This window comes from Xiphias gladius, chromosome 4 (assembly GCF_016859285.1).
Source record: "Xiphias gladius isolate SHS-SW01 ecotype Sanya breed wild chromosome 4, ASM1685928v1, whole genome shotgun sequence".
In the NCBI taxonomy this organism is placed as follows: Eukaryota; Metazoa; Chordata; class Actinopteri; order Istiophoriformes; family Xiphiidae; genus Xiphias; species Xiphias gladius.
The window spans coordinates 1014032-1033365 of NC_053403.1; the positions used below are offsets into that span (position 1 = coordinate 1014032).

General features: G+C 47.5%; 2 protein-coding genes across 6 annotated transcripts in view; one reads left to right on the forward strand and one right to left on the reverse strand.

The window, feature by feature from the left end:
* Nucleotides 1-299: 299 nt before the first annotated feature.
* tmem242 (transmembrane protein 242) lies at nucleotides 300-8207 on the forward strand. Its single transcript, XM_040125193.1, has 4 exons — nucleotides 300-1118; nucleotides 2188-2288; nucleotides 6539-6676; nucleotides 7373-8207. Exons 1-4 carry the CDS (start codon nucleotides 1034-1036, stop codon nucleotides 7484-7486), a joined length of 438 nt encoding a protein of 145 aa, XP_039981127.1. The 5' UTR covers nucleotides 300-1033; the 3' UTR covers nucleotides 7487-8207.
* Nucleotides 8208-10067: 1860 nt separating this feature from the next.
* Nucleotides 10068-19334, reverse strand: part of arid1b (AT rich interactive domain 1B (SWI1-like)) — a 64534-nt gene continuing 55267 nt past the window's right edge. For 3 of the 5 annotated variants that reach the window (XM_040124910.1, XM_040124909.1, XM_040124908.1), the window contains 7 exons: nucleotides 18021-18165; nucleotides 17257-17373; nucleotides 17047-17128; nucleotides 15196-15967; nucleotides 14959-15089; nucleotides 13144-13834; nucleotides 11502-12532 (listed from right to left, as the gene is read on the reverse strand). In XM_040124910.1, coding sequence (XP_039980844.1) covers nucleotides 11502-12532; nucleotides 13144-13834; nucleotides 14959-15089; nucleotides 15196-15967; nucleotides 17047-17128; nucleotides 17257-17373; nucleotides 18021-18165 — 2969 coding nt within the window. Of the gene's footprint in view, nucleotides 12533-13143; nucleotides 13835-14958; nucleotides 15090-15195; nucleotides 15968-17046; nucleotides 17129-17256; nucleotides 17374-18020; nucleotides 18166-19334 lie in introns of all 5 variants that reach the window. The other 2 variants (XM_040124911.1, XM_040124907.1) reach the window with 2 other exon arrangements.

Sequence of the window (19334 nt, forward strand, 5' to 3'; positions counted from 1 at the left end):
CCTGGTGTTTTGAAAGGTGGGCTCAACACCAGACCAACTAAACGACTTGTTGTCGTCCCGGTCCTGTCGACTGACCGACGGCTCGAAGCTCAGCCGGATAACCGGCACGTTTCTCTGCGTTCACGCTATTAAAGCAGGGGCTGAGACGTTCAGAGGGACGCGCGCTCTCCGGGGCTCCCGTAGATCAGATCGCCACGTTTGATCATCTCGTTGTCTCGGGAGCAAGATCGCTGCGGAGCCGGATCGATCGATCGATCGACGGGCATTCCGATAACCGTTTCATAGTCGCTTTCTGAGCAAGACGTGTGGGTTCCAGCTGCGCGCTTTCCGTCGACACGTGCGGGTTGTGGACCCGCGGTCACGTAAAACAGGCAGCTTGAAAAGTTGGTCCCGGGCAAGTGACGACTGATTCTGATAGGCGCTGGACGAATCGACCAGTCGATTAATCAATAATGGAAATACCCTCACGCTAGTTCTTTAGGATCCCGTTCCATAATAATTCTTAAAGCTCAGCTGAGTGTGTGTGTGTGTGTTTATGGGTTTTGTATGTTTTTCCCCACATCTGTAACATAAACGGATCCTCGGCTATTTTCAGTGGTAGAATGTAACAGACTCTATTTATTCTACTTCAACACAATTCAGAGACAGAAATTTTAGATCAGGTTTATTTGGCTTTGCATTTTAAACGCATGAGAAAATAGTTCATCTGCTCTCATTTGAAGCGGAGTGAGACCTCTTCGATGCTTCCGCCAGAGAACCAGGCTTCTGGGACAAAAACGATCTTTGGTTCAGGATTCCGTCTCCCGGACTCTCTCCCAAACACATACTCGACTTAAAATTGTAAAATAAAACGCGTGAAGTTTTATTTATTCATTTATTTATTTTTAAACTTTTAACAGAACAGTTGAACGTAGTTTTCGTGCGTCAGAATCTTCTACTCACGCGAATCGGCGTTTGATGCAAACGCGGCGCTCTTACGTTCCCGGCGGGCTTGTTTCTGTCCGGTGACTTATCGCAGACGGACGGAAGCAACATGGCAGCGGCCGATGGAGACGCGGCTGCGAAAGCGGGAGACGAAGCGCAAAGCGACGAAGAGGCCAAACTGCAGATGTTACAAGGCAAGGCAGCTGTTGGCCGGTTCGCTCGTAGGTCGTACGAACCGGAACCGTTGGCAGGTTCTGCCGTGTGCCGCGGTCTTTCTAGCATCTTCTGTCTGAGGTCACAGCAATGTCGACCCGCCCGCTACCTCCGCCGAACCAAACTCCACTCAAAAACGAGACATTTTAACGCGTATTCAGAGGCAGAGAATCCCTGACACCCTGTAAATGCGAGCTGTGACTGCTGCTGAATTTGAAGCGCACTACGGCGCAGATATGTTGTTTTTTCAGCAATGCATTAAGACCGTGACGCCGGACTCCATTCAAAATTACAACAATTTAAAGTTTTTATGGTCATCAGGAATTCAGCATAGTCCCTACATAATGACTGGAGATTGTTCCTTAAACGATGTGTTCTTCTGTTAAATTCGTTTAGTATAATCCACCAATTTACCCAAATCTTCTGTACGTATACATTAAATACATCGTGATGAGCAATGCACTGGCGCCCGGATTAGAATTTTCTCAACGTTGCTCGTTACGTTTTTAGTTACCAACGCCACGTTTGGTGAGTTAAGTGTCTTCCCCAGGATCTTAACCTGTCAAATATTATTATGGAGTTTGGCTGTAGGGGTTTCACAGGGGTGTCCGCATCTTGTTCAGGTTGATTCCATTTGATGCCTTTTTCTTAGGCCTGTAGTTTTTTTCCAGCCAGACTCCGTTCAAAATTTGACCGGTTTATTGTTTTCTGTGGTTGTGGAGAATCCCTCGAGAGCCACAAAATATGACTCTGAGATACAGCGACAGGCCACACATGGTGAAAGTACGTCGTGCTTAATGAAACATGACTGTCTTTGTCTGAGACAATCCCAGCAGCGACGCTTGAGAAACCTCTCACCCACGGGGTTTTTCCTCTCAAAACCACATCCATACACAGGCTGTTTTTACAGATGGTCACGTTGGCTTGTTCGGCCTAACCGCTGGATTTCCTGAAGTTTCCGGAAAAGGATCAGCCGGTGGGACGAGATTTCACAGATTGCCCGTCTCAGATTCTTGTCTCTGGGGTTCTCACCCGACTTCCTGTGTGCAGGTGCAGCGTTTCTGACCACGGTGGCGTCCGCGGGGGTGATGGCAGGATTCGGCTCCACGTTAGCGCTCGCCAAGAAAAAAAGCCCGGATTGGTTTAATAAGGTAAGACGGGGGGGGTTTTCTACTTGGTAATGAAGTTGATCGAATCGCTTCGCTGCACATCATTAGAGCTGCAACGAATCCTTATTTTCGTAATCACTAGATTAATCGTTGCATCTATAAAAAAAATGCTCATGGTAACACGTTCAAATGTCTTGCTCTGTCCGACAGAACCAAACGGTTCAAAACCCAAAGAGATTCAGTTGCCGTGATATAAAACGGAGAAAAGCAATAGATCCTCAATTTTCAGTTTCTGTCAAGAATCACAACCTTTCCCAGAGTCACAACTCAGTCAAATCTGAACGGACAGGCGTGAAACACGTATTTACAGATTCAGTGTGACTTCCGCTTTCCAAAGATGTCACTATCTCTGATGTCCACTGAGGATAAATGTCCATAAATCCACCTAGAAATCATAGAAAAAAAGATGCTGCTCCTAACTGCAGAACTTCATTCAGAATCTTGATGTTTTTAAGTTTCCTTCAGCATCACAGTGACGCAGTGACAGTCGTCTGAACGTCCACGGCTACGCTGCAACAGGAGCTGATCACAGATGATTCAGCAGCTTTTCATGGAGACAATTTGACAAAACTGTAAACAGATAGAGGCTAAAAACCCTGGGACTCAAGCTCAGATCTGGTCTTACGGTGGCCCAGCGGTGCCGGACTTTGAAAATCCCTGCCTCCGACAAACTGCAGCGATGATCGGACCGATTGACTGATCCTCTAATCGTGTGCAGGATTCCTGGGAAGGTCGACGCTTTTGCACTCTTACTCCGTCCCTGCAACACGAGGAGACGTTGTGACGGCGGTTGGAAATAAAAACTGAACCCTCTGAGAAATAGTCCGGACGCTCTTAAATATTTCCTATGGTTCTAAATGAACCTTCGAGCTTTTCTTCTCCCCGTTGCTTTGGCAGCAGAAAGAGTCCGACGCTTCTCTCACCGTCGCTTCAGAGCTGCAACAGTTAGTCGAGTCATCGATTCGTCGACCGACAGAAAGATTTCGATAATCGATTCATCTCAAAAACACTGATAGTTCCAGCTTCTTAAATGTGAGGATTTGCAGCTTTTGTGGGTTTTATACGGAACATGTGATTATACCTGACATTTGAAATCATCAAACCTCAGACTGTGGGAAATTATACCGAGAATTTTCTCAGTTTAAAGAAGAAAATAAAAGGTTTATAGACGAAAACAGTCGATTTAATTAAGCAAACAATGGTTAGTTGTCGAAGCAGCAACGAATGTTCATTATAAGTTTGTTCATCTTTGGACAAAAAGGCATAAATAATGATTCCCCCTTGTTTGCAGCCTTCATTTGATATTTTGAAATTATTTCTGTCGTTTCAGTTGCAGTTGCGATCATATTGTTTACATGTCGCCTTCTTGAAAATCCCCTTTAATCAGTGTTTCCTGCAGGTTCACCACCGTTTCATTTCGTCCCATATTAAGCCACTTATATCACACACACACACACACACACACACGAGATGAAGCGCTTCACGGCGATGACGTTTCGGGTCCATCGAGCGACACCTGCTCCTCTTTGACACGAACGCACCCGCGGCCGCATCGGCAGTAAACTCGGAGTTGACCCCGGCGCTTCCCCTCCGGGTTCTCGGCTTCACCGAGCCCGACGACGGCGACGCTCGGAGCGGGTTGTTCACGCGTAGGACGGGACGCTCGCTGCTGGATGCTAAAGCGATTTCCACTGGTGTCGGAGCGTAGATTCTGCGACTGACTGAATGAGTGCAAGTAAAATAAGAAAACACCGGAACCGCGTCCGGGGTGAAAACAGTCCTCGGTGTGTTGTGACCGGGCCCGAGACCCGAGACCCGATCTGGTCCTGTTAACTGGAACCGTTTGGTTATTGGCCGCTCACAGGATCTGATTAAACATGACGCACACGGACGCCGGCGGCCGTTCGCGTCGGAGATAAACTTAGCGCGGGGGCACAATGGAGCGCCTGTTCCCGGACTCTATTTCCGCCACAGACTGGTCTTTGTTGTCTCCGTCGAGGCCTCGGCCCCAGAGGACCGAGCCCAGATGTGAGAGACGCGGAGCAGTATGCGGATCCGTCTCTGCTGTCCTTCATTTCGTTTCACGTCAAACTGCTGCTTTTATTCCCACGTTGGACCATTGAACTTTTAGTAAGGAATGAAAAATGTTTCGGCCTCATATTAACACTATGTGGCCAAAAGTATGTGGACACCCCTGCCCAGTAAATTTAAGTGAAATTATAAAATACTCAACTTTCACTGTAATATGTTTATATTTTACATATTTTTATTGTGAATTTCTATTTATCATCCTTGACTTTTGCAGTTTTAAAAAAAATAAATCTTTGTATATTTTTGTCTTTTATGCTGCAAAACAAACAAACACACACACACACACACACACCAAACTAAATAAAATAAATTAATGATAATGATTGAAATGTTTTAAAATTAAAATATTAATTCATATTTAAAAGACAAAAAAGAAATTGAATTATTTGGCAAAAATGATATTTTATTCTTATTATTTTACTTAATAAATGTTAAGTGTTTTTTTTTTTTTAATTCAAACGAAAAGGAACATTAAGTAAATATTTCTACTACTGCCCCAGTTTTTTGTTTTATTTCCATTTTTGTTCATTTGTTTTGTGTTTTAAGAAGAAAGTCCTGAAAAATCCCAAAAATGAGGTTGAAATATTTGAGAGAAAACATAAAATTTTGATATATAGTAGCTATAGTTATAAATAAAAATCAAATGAATAGATCAAGAAAGAAAATTTGAGGATGAAATTGAAATATTTTAAAGAATATTTCTGCAGTGATTTATTCATAAATGTTTTCTTGTGTTGTACAATTGTCTCTTTTTTAAGGTAATTTTTAAAAAACCTAAAAATTAAAAAATGAATCAAAAACTAAAGCGTAGTAGAATCAGTTATATTGTAATAAAAGTCAGTCATTTTTAAAAAATGAATTTAAATGTAGCTTTTAGCACCTTTGGCATCTTCTCAGCAATAAAGAACAGAAGCTTAGACAGAAACAAATAAGTGGGACATAAGTGACAGTCATTGAAAACGTGAATCTTTAAAGTAACTCAGTAACTATCGGATAATCATCAGGTAACTGTGGTGGAGATGAAGCAGAAACTTTCCAGATGAACTTTTCCTTCGTTTTTCCTTCGTTTTCTTTTGTCTGTGGCTTTTTTTTTTTCCCATAGACTCGTCACACCTGGAAAACCTGGAAAACCCTGCAAAACATGTATATTTGAGAAAAGTTGTCTCCAGGTATAAAATAAAATAAAGTGAGTTCAAACAGTGAAAGAGTTGAGCTGAATTCCAGTGTCGGGCTAAAGTAACGTCTGAGGTCAGAGGTCACAGACAGAGCTGGTATTGATGGGAGCAACCGGACGTTTCTCACCAGTTAACGTGATGAACGCCGCCTTTTAATCACATTCCGCCCGTTGAAGCTCGGAGTGTAAAACCCGATTCCGACCTCGTCTCTGGAATCCGACCTTTGACCCCTGAGGCGCAGGAAACGCCGCAGGTCGGCCGGTTTCGTTAGGAGAGAACCTTTAAAGACGTAGGACGGATCACCGGCGCAACCTTAGTTATCTCTGGGTCTCCGACTGCAGCTCCTCACGGAGCATCCTATAGAGCATCAACGAGAGACGGAGAAAACAAAACACAACCGTAACAAACATCACGACGTAACATTGTTAAAGGGAACCAAGCGGGTTCGGAGACGTTCGGCCGTCCACATACTTTTGGCCACGGAGTATCATTGTAACCTGTATAAAAACGAAACGTCTTTGGGTCGAGGACGCTTCACTGACTTGCGATGGGGATATTGACAGATACTGAAAATAACTTTTAATATAATCATTTAAGACACGAGATCTTTTTATCGTCATTGTAGGAGCTGCCACAGAATTAAAACTCCAACTGAACGTGTTGTTTTCAAATGTCGGGTTTTGTTGGAGCAAAAACCCTCAAAGTCCGAATGTTCGGTTTAAAGTGAGAAACCCCGAAGAGAAGCAGCAGATCTCGTCTTTTGAGAGGCTGGAATCTGCAAATATTTCCGCTTGAAATGAAGGTTTCAAACGATGAATCCATCATTAAAAAAGCTGCTTCTTATTTTTCTGCCAATCAGTTAGTTGACTAATTGTTTCAGCTTTAAATGACCAATGATTTATGGCACATCGCGGTTTGGCCGGAAATCTGCTGGTAAGTTCAGTTCCTGTTGACTTTCCTTCCCAGGGAGTTGCTTCAACGGCAGCGGTCCAAGAGAGCGGCGCGTCTCTGGCCCTCAGAGCTCTGGGGTGGGGGTCTCTGTTCGCCTGGTCTGGAGTCGGTCTGCTCAGTTTCACCGTGTGGAAAGTCCTCGGCGTTCACAGCGTACGTATCCGCAGACCCTCGAGTGTTTACTCTGTTAAATCCGACCAGAGACAACTGGAGAAAGTCTGAGGGAAAAAAATGAGACATTTTGAGAATAGAACTGAAATATGTGAAGAGTGAAGCTGTAAAATCTAGAGAACACAGTTGTAATACCAATAAATATCAGGGCCACGGAGACGGAAAACGTTTTGAAGAAGAAGAAGTCAAAATATTTTGAGAGAAGCTGTGAAATTTAAATTTAAATTCAAAGATTTGGGAAAAGGTTGCATCATTCGCAAAACAAATTCCAGAATAAAGTTATAAAATTTTGTGAATAACGTTTTTAAGAACAAAGTTGAAATATTTGAGAAAATTTGTAAAACTTTGATGATAAACCTAAAAAAACAACAAAGTTTTGGTTACAGTTGAAATATTTAGAGAAAAAACAATTTGTGAAAAGATTACAGATTTTTTTTACTGTGGCCCTTTACAACAATTTAACTGGACTTTCTACTAAATAAGTTTCCTGGTAAATCATTAAATCAATGAGTTTTTATTTTTTAATCAAATCCAAACTTTTCCTTCTGCTCGCTGATGATTAGAGACAAATCACAGCTTCTAAAGTGAAGTAACTTATTATTGTCATTAACAGTTCAACCATTTATCCGGTGACACTCACCAGCCTCTCTAGTTACTTGTCTTCCTTGTCTTCATCAGTTGGCAGAGTTCAGACAGAAGATGCGGTCCGTCTTCCCGTCCATCCCAAAGTCCGCCGAGGCCACGGCTGGATCTGAACCTCTGGACTGGGACACCGTCTTCAAGTCAAAGTGACGTCCTCCTGCTGCCGGAGGACGAATCGAACAGTCGAGACTCGGCAGCTGTTTGCGCTGGTTTCTCTGGAAGCGGCAGGGTCCGGAGACTCCGCTGGACCAGTTCGGTCCCGGTCCCGGTCGAGCTCGAACGGCTCTGAGTTTAGAGGGTCCTGGTCTACAAGCTGGGTTTGAATTTTCGTGTCAGTTAAAGGAAAGTTCCTGTTTATTTTAAGCCGCCGTGTCCAAAACGTCCCACTGACGGTCTCAGCTGAGCCAGTGGTAAAAACCCACCACTGTTTGGACAAGGAGCGATAAGAACAAGATCATCCAGAAACAAACGGGAAAGTTTCACTAATAAAGTTGAAATCTCTGATTCCAGCTTTGTGTCTATTAAAGGAAAATTCCGGTTCATTAACTCCAACCCGCCTGGCGGTGTGTTCAAAGACGCTCCGACACAGGAGGTTCCTTGAAATGACTAAATTCCCATGGACCTTTTCGCAGCCTTCCTCTTGAATGTTTTTCTGTCTTCTGGGTTGGACTGGGCCAGAATTCTTGAACTGACACCAATCGGGACCGATCGATCCGATTGATGGTTTGGAAACTGATCAGCGGGTGTATTCAATACAGGGCAGAAGGCTCGCATGCTCGTCGAAGCTTAAAACGTGTTATTTTCTACTGGTTTTCAGATGTAAAAAGGCCTGGTTGTAAATCTCTATAAACATGTTTGTTCTGTGTCCGAATGTGATGTGACTTGACTTTCAGTGGTTTGTGGAGAAAATGAATCTGATTTTTCCTGGAACCCGCGGAGGTTCCCTGCAGCCGTCCAGGCTGGCTCCTAAAGGGTCAGAGGTCATTCTGGAGGCCCCGCCAGGACCGACGGAGGTGGGGCTGGCCCCAAACATAAAGCTTAAAAAATTCACTGCGTTTGTCCGAACCTCAGAATGATTGAAGATGCGTTAAGATTAGTTGAAAAGAAAAAAACCAGCAGATCCTCAGATTTCAGCTTGAACCGTGAAATGATTTGGTATTTTTACGTGAGAACCGACAAACTCCTGTCAAAGTCGCTGCCGATTGGTTTTCTGTCAATCGATCGACTTGTATTTACTGTTGAGCTTGAGCCGATGTCCTAAAGGGGCCACCGTACCCAACACCGGAGCTCTCGCTAGTGCCGAAGCTCGAGGGACAGAAACCTGGAGGTTCAAATCGCCCCCAAGGTCCATTTAGTACCTGCTCTGGAGCTTTTGATCGCATCCCACCGTCCTCCTCAGCAGATTAGAGTTTGCATGTGTTTTTCGGAGCCGCGTCCTGACACCGGGAAAAAGTACACGACAGCTGGCCAGAGGTCATGCGCTGATGAAGATCGTTTGATACGGTCGAAAGCTCCAGAACAGAGACTGCGTGAACCTTGAGGCAAGAATGTTTTCTCAGTAGGAAAGATTTTTCATTTTTCATCCATCGCGGTTTTGTTTTGCTGTGTAACAAACATTTCAGCCTGAAACTAACTTCACTTTTGAACTGGCTGCAGTCGATTATTGAATTATGGCCGTTCAGCTGTTAAGCCATTAACTCTAAATTCCAGCCGTCTCTGTGCCACAATAAAACTTCAGTAACTTCATTTTGTTTTATCCACAAACTTATTTAAATCCTGGAAGCCACCAGGTTTATTTTCGGAGGAAGGTCTCGACGCTGCCACGCAGTTTAAACACAACGTGCTGGTTTACAGGAATAGTCTGATTTAAAAATACTTCGGTCTGCGTCAGTGTGAAATGACGTTTTCTCTGCTGCTGAGTTCAGTCTACAGACGAGGAGCTGCACAAAGGAAAAGGAGGAGCCGCTCCCAGGTGTGAAAATAAAATAAACTACACTGCGGTGGCCACGAAAAAATGACTCTTAAATCTTAGGAAGAAGATTCTGTTGTCAATTTTTTTGAGTTATTTCCTGTTGGTAGAAACCAGTAAAGAACGCTGATATTCTGTAAATGAACTGCTAAAAAAAAAAAATATTTAGTGGGACAGGTGTATAATGTGGATTAGGGACAACTTGAGACTCCAGCCCTCATCTCAACTAGAATTCCTGCTGCCAACCGGTCAAGTGGTAGGAAATATGGTCACAGTCTCCTCGTCGTGGCGTTGAATAATGGCCAGAAATAAGGGGTTTTTGCAGAATGTTGGATATAAAATGTCTTCACGTCGACATTTTGTCACAATTAGCGAATGAGTTTTGGCCAAAAATGTGTTTTGCGAGGTCACAGTGAACCTGACCTTTGACCTTTGACCAACAAATTCTAATCAGGTCATCCTTGTGTTCTGCAATTCTCCAACGAGACCCAAGTCCAGCCCCATGTCAATACAGGTCCTAGGTCAAGGCCCATGTCAATACTTACAGGCATCAAGTCAAGTCCTGAATCAAGTACCAAGTGAGGACCGAGTCAAGACCAACAGGTCCAGGGTGAAGCCCAAAGGCGAGACCACCAAGTTCCAAGTCACCACCTACAAGTTCAGTAATTAATTTAAACATTTTTGGAAATGTGATTTGGGACTCGAGTCCACGCCTCTAAACGTCAGCACAGAGCTGACGGGCCGATGTCCTAAGATGGCCACCATACGCAGGATAAACCCTCTGACTTGGGGAAACAACATGACCTCACCCGGTTGGATAAAACCTTCTTGTCTTTGACTCGAAGAAAGTTGTCCCTTTGTTTCTCAACAGTTTGGTTCCCTCTGGTGTGCGATGACCATTACAGCCTTAGTCTGGACCGATCGGCCTAAATCAAAGGTGTGTTTATTGATCGCCTGTCTCTCAGCTGATCGTTTTTTTTTTTGTGTTGGACCTGCAGTCGCTCTCACAAAAACCAGTCCAGAGCTGCGTTCACAGTGCTCAACCAGAGTTCATGTATGTTTATTCTTTAATATGTCGTGGAACATATAAAGATCTCATACCGAAGAAACGTCCGTCAAATCAAACAGGAGACGTTCTGGATGTAGAGATTTGCTTTTTTTCCCCTCTCTTTACATTTGTTATAACCGTTTTTTGAAGTCGTGTCAGTTAGCAACATGATGAGTACAGTCCCCCCCCCCGACCTCCTGTACATACAGTTTCTCAAATCAAACGCACCGTTCTTGATCAGACTTGATAAAACATCCGAAAACTGAGGGGTTTTTCCTTAAATACAGAAAAGAAAAGAAAAAAAAAAATAGTCTTCACCTGCCGGGAAGAGGGAAACTAAATCTTCAGGTGAGCAGAGTTGTGATTATAAATGACGATCGTTAATTCTTTACCAGCTACTGTCACCGAGTCATGACGCCACCTGCTGGAGCTCAAATGTACATCGTCTATTTACAGGAGGATGATGACGGTGGAGGCAAATTTAGATTTGATTGGTGGAAGAGACAGAAAAAGTTCTTAGAAAACAGAAGGTGACACAACCCAGCCCCCCCCCCCACACATACTGCTGTGGTTTGGCAAAATACTGATGGTCAAATTGCAGATGGTCAAATTATTCACATTTTTAAAAAAACGCCCAAAACAAAACCTATTGCACCAGAACAAAGTACGTGACTGAACATCAGTTTCCTCTGTCACACCACATGAGAAAAGAGAGGCCTATCTACAACATGTGTCACTACTTAAATAAATCTGACCCCGCCCCCAAATATCTAAGTAACCGCCCCCCCCCAAGAAAAAACAGCCCCGCAAACAGAAAGAAACAAGCACGTCCGTTTATAACACACAGAGAGCAGAACCCGAGCTTCCTCTACCGTCACGCTTTGGTTAAAACAAAAAACAACAACAAGCTGAGAAAAGAATAAAAAATTAAAAATACAAGTATTAAATATTTTTGTATTAAAATTACTTAAAAATCCCAAATAAACATTTGCGGATGGAGCCGAGGAGCTATATATATTCTATATATATTCATTTGTATGTAAAAACTTTGTGTTCTGTTCGTTAAATAAAAATATAATAGGAGCCAGTTCGTCACACGGCGGAGCTGCTTCCAGCGCCACCGAGCGCGCTCCGTGGCGGTGTTCGTGTCACGAGCGACCCACTTTATACAGTACTTCACACATGATTGCCGCCACCGAGGAGTTGAGGGCGGCCGACAGCGAGATGTCCAGCAGCCGGCTCTCGTACAGAACGAACTCCGTCCGGTTCTCCTCCACCCGCGCCATGGCCAGCAGCGCCCTGGCGGCGCGGCACATCATGTTGATGCTGGGCGGCTCCGGCGGGCTGGCGGCGTGCAGCAGGCCGTGCGGACTCTTCTGGTACTGAGCCATGGACACGCTGTCCTCCAGGAAGCCGATCAGAGTCCCCACGCTGCCCTTCTGCAGGGCGACGGCCCTCGCCGCGGCGGAGTCCCCCTGCACCAGGTGGGACAGGACGGCCACCGCCATCTCCCGGCACACCTGGCTCTTCCGCTCGCCTACGAGGCGCACCAGCGTGGCGAACAGCTTCTGCTGGCGGCCGAAAGGCGGCGTGGCGAGCAGCAGGTCCACGTTGCAGTCCTGGATGCTCAGCTTGCACAGACACTCCAGCACCAGTCTCTGAGGGGTGAGCGAGGAGAAGCCGCCCGCCGAGAAGAAGGGGTCCTGGGCCTCGGCGGACGGGCACACCATCCAGTGCAGCAGCCCGTCCAGGATGGGCAGGCAGATGCTCTCGGGGTACCGCGACAGGTCCAGCTGGCCCGAAATGTTGGCCAGCGTCACCAGCGTGTGCTCCCTGAGCGCCGCCAGGCAGTCCCACCACCACTCGTCCCGGCTGCAGGCCAGACCCTGCTCTTCCTCCCGCTGGTAGGTGGGCGGCGTCCGTTTCCTGCGGGGGTGGTGGTGGTGCAGCAGCACCAGCCGGCCCAGGATCAGCACCAGGCCGGGGTGCCGCGACATGTCGGCGTCGTTGCCGGGGACGAAGGAGAGGCCGCGCACGATGTTGGCGATGCAGACGCAGCGTTTGGCCAGCGAGTCCTGCCAGGACTCGGCCGTGGACAGCGGAGCCTCGTCCCAGCAGCGGGGCTCGTCCTCCAGCTGGCTGATGGGCGACCTCTGGCCTCCGACCTCAGACAGGGAGCCTGGCGGCAGAACACAAGGAGGGGAGAGTTTATAACCACAGAGGAGCCGAGAGATCTACAAATAAAGTCAGAGCGGAGAATCCAAACTCCACGATCTACCACCAAAGGGATGGTTCACCTGCTTTAACCCGGGCTGCTGCGGGTCACAGACACTGACGGACAGAGTTCAGGCTGTTCGGGCCTAAATCCTCATCGCTGCAACAGCAGGACTCCACCAGCGTCGGTTTACAGACAAAGCTAGAGAGCGGAGCCCGATTCGGGACGGTCCGATATTAAATATCATATTCTCGCTCTGTCAGACTTTGTACATTTCACGACTTAGTTCGTTCTGCACAAAGTCTCCACGATGATGATAATTTTTTTGGCTGTAGCTGATGTGAGCCTGTTGACTGCCAGTCTACTGGGGTCTGTGGGGGAACCTTATTTGCTGCTGATACCGGTGAGGACCATCTTATCTGTTAGAAGCGTTCCTGTATTATCAGGCTTTACTGTTCGCACTTCACTGTGATCAACGGATGAAAATCTAGAGGAGCTTTGACTCCTTTACTGGATTTTTCTGCTGAACAGCGAGAACCGTGCCTGTCGATCAAACTAAGTAAATGTGTCTTTACCTGGTCGTGTTTCAGGAGGCGTTTCCTCCGCAGACGGCAAGTTCTTCTCCGCCTCCTCCCTCCCCTCCCCTCCTCCCTCCCTCTCCTCGTCTCCTCCACCCCTCTCCTCCCTCTCCGTTGGTTTCGGGGGGGTGGAGCGTCCTGTTCGGGATTCAAAGTGTGTCTGGATGTGAGTGGTGGAGTCTCCTCCCCCGGCCTTCCAGTGCAGGAGGCCGCTGATGAAGCCGTTGGGTCGACTGAGCTCGGCCCAGCGCTCCTCAACCTCCTCCCACTCCTCCGCCCTCTCCTCCACCCTGATCGGCAGCTTGTCGTACTTGCTGGCCTGTCGGGGGCGGGGCTCTGGCTGTTCCTGCCGCTCCTCCTTCACCTCCACCTCCTCCTTGACAGCCGGTTCGCTGTCCATCGCCTCCTCAGCGCTGATGGCGGGAGCAGTTGTGAGTGGCAGTGACGTCTCCTCCATCTCTTCTGCTGACCGACTGTTAGACTCGGAGGCGGCAGCCGGCAGCATCTTTAGCACCTCCTCCTCCTCGTCCTCCTCCCCCTCCTCCTCCTCCTCCTCAGGGGGGTTGGGCAGGGGTACCAGCAGGGTCCTCTGGTCCTTGGCTCCCACCTCATAGTCCTCCAGGATGCCGAAGATCTGAATGAGGCAGCGGCGGTAAAACTCCACGATGAGCTCCAGGAAACCAGGCAGCTGCAGGAGGACAGGAGGAGGACAGGGTGAGGACAGGAGCAGGACAGAAGAACATCCTCAGCACCAGAGAAACGACTGCTCGCTCATAATTAACACAGAAACAGTAAATGATCTGTTCCCACTTTGATCAGCGCTACTGTAAATTCTCAACAACTGGCCTCAGCTGCACAAAGAACCAGGACTTGATTTCTAAATTCCTCTGTTTCATATTTGATCATATTTTAATAAGACACCTCAATGTTTTCTGACCTGCTCCTGTTTTAATTGTTGCTTCTGCTTGTGTGCATCACATCCACATTTGAAGCTTATAAGAGACTCGGAAAGGCTGATAACGAGGTGGGGAACAAAACTAGACAGTTTTTGGCCGAGGACTGAACGTGGCAAGAAAACAATGGCTCTCTTAAAATATGTCCAGATCTTCATCAGGGTTACAATTCTGAACAAACACAACCTATTTCAACTAGTGACACACACATCCTTGCGTTGTTCATGTTGAAAACCTCATTCAAACATTCACAGTGTAGGTTGGAAAGAGTGTGTGAACCCCTCGGCTGACGACGTCAACAGGAGCTACCTGGAGTCAGGAGCTAGCAAACCTGGAGTCCAGTCAGTGAGACAAGGCTGGAGGTCTGGGTCACAGCTACTGTGACTCATAAAAAACCCTCCAACCTTCTGAGTTCGTCACTCACAAGAGGAATCTGCTGATGTGAACCAGGTCTCAGAAGACTCAGAATGAAGACTTGCCGATTTGATGAAGATCAGTTCACATTTTATGACCTGTCAGGGCAGAAAACCAGGTCCCAGTCTCCCAGGACTCGACTAGTTTTTCCTGCCACTGTACGTTCGCCTCGTTTCCTCTACTCTGTGGCGGAGAGTAACGCTGCGTCACACACATGGAAGCAGAGTTCCATCAGGGTGAACTATGACATTGTTTCGTTACTGAATCGGACGCCGCCGCCGCCGCTGTGATTACGTTCATTCATCTGCAGCCGAATCGGAGACTGACGGGAGAAAGCACGGGCAGCCCGGACGGACCAATCACAGGTCGGGTCGTCTCAGCGACTGGCCTACCGCCACATGAGAGGACGAATCCAGTGTAACAGGACCGCGTGTGTGCGTCTGACCTGTGTGAGGCTGAAGGAGCCCACAGTGCTGTCGTCATACAGCAGGATGTTGATGGTGTCCAGAGCCCAGGTGCTCTCTGCTAATAGGCCGGACTTCAGCGACATCATCACTCGCCACGCCTCCGGGGTTCCTGATAGGACGAATTCAATCACAGCGCTCCGGTTTAAATCAACACTAGAGATCAGACCGTGGACGCTGCCTGAAAGTGTGTGTGTGTGTGTGTGTGTGTGTCTGACCTGTGTCCTTGGCGGTGAGCCGGCGTCGTGGCTTCAGTTTGGGGGCAGTGGCCTCCACAGAGCCGGGGGGGAAGCTGACTTCTCTGTTGATCAGGGGGAGGCCCTGAGCTGGCGGGGGGACGGGGGGGACACCGGGAACCCCAGGTTTCTTCATAGAGGGCAGGTAGGGGGCGCTGTTGGGGGACAGAGAGCCCCCCAGGGGCCGGGGGAAGGAGGACGGGCTGTGAGAGCGGGTCACATGGTTAGGGACAGTGGGCGTCGCCTGGAAGGAGGAGGGGGGCTGTCTGGATGGCAGGGGGGGCATGGATGAGGAGGAGGAGGAAGAGGAGGAGTGGGGGGGGTATGGCGGCTGGCGATGGCCTAGATGACTGGGAGGCCACTGGCTGTCCTGGGGGGCCCTGCCCTCCTGGTCGTCCCCTCGGTTTATGCCAGGGAAGGGGGGCCCCTGGCCCTGCCTGCCGTATGTGTAGCCCATGTCTGTCCTGTGGTGCCAAATGTTGGCCTGCGGCCCCTCCCCGGGACCCCCGGGCACCGATGGCGGTCCTGAGCCCATCAGGCTGTGCTGGGGGGGACCTTGGCGGTCCCGGCTGTATGGATACGGGTACTGGCCCTGGACCGGCCGCCGCTCGGGGCCCATGTAGCCCCCACCAACTCCTCCGTAGGGGGGGCCGAACATGTCGGGCTGCTGAGAGCCGTACTGCTGCACGCCGAAGCCCTCCCCCTCGTGGCGCTTAGAGGGAGGATACATCCCCTCCATCGGACGCTTGTAACCCTGCAGGTAACAGCGAGAGAACAAGCGGCCCCGCCCCAGTGCTTACTGTTCAGGAACGTTTACAGTGAACACGAGGGTTTCTGAACGTTTCTGGATGTTTCCGTCATTTTAAAACCAGAACGTTTCGGCTTCAGTCACGATGGAAAAACACCAGAAACGATCACCAACCTCTGACAGAGCGTTATCACAGCAACATTCTGAAAGATTCTGAAGGTTACTGAAGATTTCTGGAGGTTTCTGGAGATTTCGGAACATTTCTGAAGGTTTTTTGAAGGTTTCTGAAGGTTATCACTTTCTGTGATAACCTTCAGAAACCTTCAGAAACATTCTGAAGGTTTCAGAACATTTCAGAAGGTTTTTTGAAGGTTTCTGGAGATTATCACAGAACGTGATAACCTTCAGAAACATTCTGAAGGTTTCAGAACATTTCTGAAGACTATCACAGAAAGTGATGGGTACATTCGCACTTTGCCAACATTTCATTGTGACTGATTCAGTCGACATTTGCTCGGTCACGATTCAGGTTTTCTGCCTCTGAGCTGAGAGCAGGCCTTATTATTCTTCCACTGTCTGTAACACAGTCTGAAACACTACAGGCAGTGTTGTTTACTATCCATCAAATTACAAATCCGATTGATAAAATGCCAAATTAATTACAGAAAATGGATATTAAAGCTCCAATGTGGCGTTGGTGTTGACATTCAGTTTTCTCACAAACATGTTGAATGCATTTCCTTTCTCATTAGGCATTTTAAGAGACACATTCTTGTCACGTTTTGAATCTTGTTTGTTTCCCGTTGTGTGACCACTGCTCAGATCTTGACCCTTGATCCACCTCAGAGGATCTTTCTGAAGATTGTCACCGTGGGTGCAATAAACTGGTACATTAACTATTTTAAAACAGAAATGATCCAGGAACAAGCCTGTAAAGCCTAGAAGTCTGTGAGTGCTGGCAGGTCCGGACCTTCTGATTTAACCCTCGTTTCACCTCTCATCGTGTTGCTGTGACCTCTGACCTCGGGCTGCCTCGCTATCCATTCTTTGTGAAGTAAGATGTGAAGCAGAGTCAGAACGCTCACCTGCTGCTGAGGGTACAGGGGCTGATGGGAAGTGTAGGCCATGCTGTGAGGATACTGCTGGCCGTAGCCGTCATGTCCATGCCTGAAGGGAGAGGGTCCACAAAACCCCAGTCTTTAAAACTTTATTTACGCACCTCACACTGAGCAAACGTAATAAAAAAAGCTAGAAACTCTTCCAACACATGTATTCTACCCCAGGCCTGCTCTCACCTCTGGTGGGGGTATCTGTTGGTGGGGTACATGCTGGCCTCGTTTCCAGTCTGACCCATGCTGTTCTGACCTCCGGGGGGCGCCATGCCTCCCTCCAGCCCCATCACATGGTCCGGCCTGCAGGACACACACACACACACACACACACACTAGGAATTTCAGGGTCGGTGCCACCTCACATCTTTAACTATATAAATCCAGTGCTCCAAGTCACAAGCAAGTAATTCGCCAGCACAAACATGACAAAATAAACAGCTGTAGGATCAAAAAGCTATAAGACAAAGTAAATGGAGTTTTAATTTTTAAAGATGACATTTATTTTCCAGCACAGACAAATTATTTGCAAGTGTCCGTTGTCTTCAAAGTTGTAGCCATGTCCTTGGGTAGTAAACCAACACAAAATCAAACCTCCGTTGAAAGGCAATATTGAACTTTTTACACTTTTTTTCACCAGCGTCCATACTAATTTACAGCAATTTTACATACATTGTACGCAGGTTCCTACGTACGTCATGTCCACCGACTGGACCTCACGTTCTATCAATTTCTGTCCATTAACAAAACGTCTGCAGAGTAAAACACCTCTCCTTAGGAACAAGAGCACCTGTCTCATTGTCTGCATAACGTGCACTTTCTACAATGATTCACAAATGCACACTGAGGCAGGAAGTGATTATCACGTTCCCAACAGCCTTTGCTTTAATCGCTGCAAACAGAGCTTCTAAAACACAACGAGCCCACCGGCTGTCTGAGCGGTGTCTTACCTCCGCTCGTAGCCGGGGCCGTAGGGGTACTGGGGTCTGGGGCCCATCCCTGTCAGGGGCCCGGAGGGTGGCCCGCGGGGGTACATGTCCTGCACGGCGCCGCTGGGCATCTGACCGGGACCGAAGGCCTCGCCGGGCCCTGGACCTGAAGAGGAGCAGGTAAAGGCACCTTAGTTACGTTTCGGATGGACACTAAGGTTCAAAAACATGTTTACATCTCCACCTGTAAATGTTTTATCTTCCACACGTTCAGTCCATGTGTAGTCGGCTCAATTATTCTATCAGACCTGCTACTCTTACAACAATAATGAAATTTTGACTGAAGGTACGCGTAAAAGGGTGTTGACCGTTGAGGGCTATGTCTTTACAGCCGGCTTTAAGCATCTGCGGGTTTGATTCTCATGGAAATTAAGTGAAACCAATGTCTGGCCACGAGGAAGGAAATCCGTGTGAAAACTGATGGATTATCTAGAAAACGATCCCTGGTGATAAAACATCAGTTGATGGGCTAAGTAATGAGACCTTTAACAAGCCTTTAATGAGACTGATAATAAGACGGTCCAGGTTTTGACCACCAGGAGGCAGCAGAGCACAATCCTTTCCAGTGCAAGTGCAGCTAAAGGCCTGAACGCGGAAAAGCACAGAACCATGACACGCTTCAGTCCACAGTACTGGTCCTAGACTGTGATGGTCACGGCCGGAAAGCTGTTGGTTTTCTATTGGTGAACTGGTTTCACTGTGTGTCCTGGGTGGAAACTTGTCCTGGATCAGATGGGCAGAGGACAGACCAGCAGAAATCTCGGTCCTGATTAGTAGTGTACTGTGGGGAACCACTAGGCGTGGCAGACGTGGCCTTGAAAAATATCCTGCTGATCTATATCAAACCTTGTACTGACTACAAAGCAATGCAGACTGGACTGAGTGAAACGTGCAGTATCAAACTGACTTCAACCTGGACTTAGCAAGTTCTGAATATCCTCCTCAATATGTCTGACTGGGCAGTTTCCTCCACTTTTCCCAAGCTTTAACAGCCAGGAAGATTTACCCCACCGCCCATATCTGACCCTGATTCATTTTGTTCCATGGTCAGCGTACTAGCCTGACATTTTCCTCTGTGTGTGCTCTACTGTTGCTGTTTTTTAGAGAACACTGTTTTGTTGTTTGTTGCTCTGGACAACAACTAAAGGCCTTAAAAATGAAAATTGGACTCTTTTCCTTCAACTGAAAAGAGATTTCATATGGACACTAGGAGACTTCGTTCCACAGAACACCTACCAACTCACAGATTTCATCTGTGTTTAAAATTACTGCTGA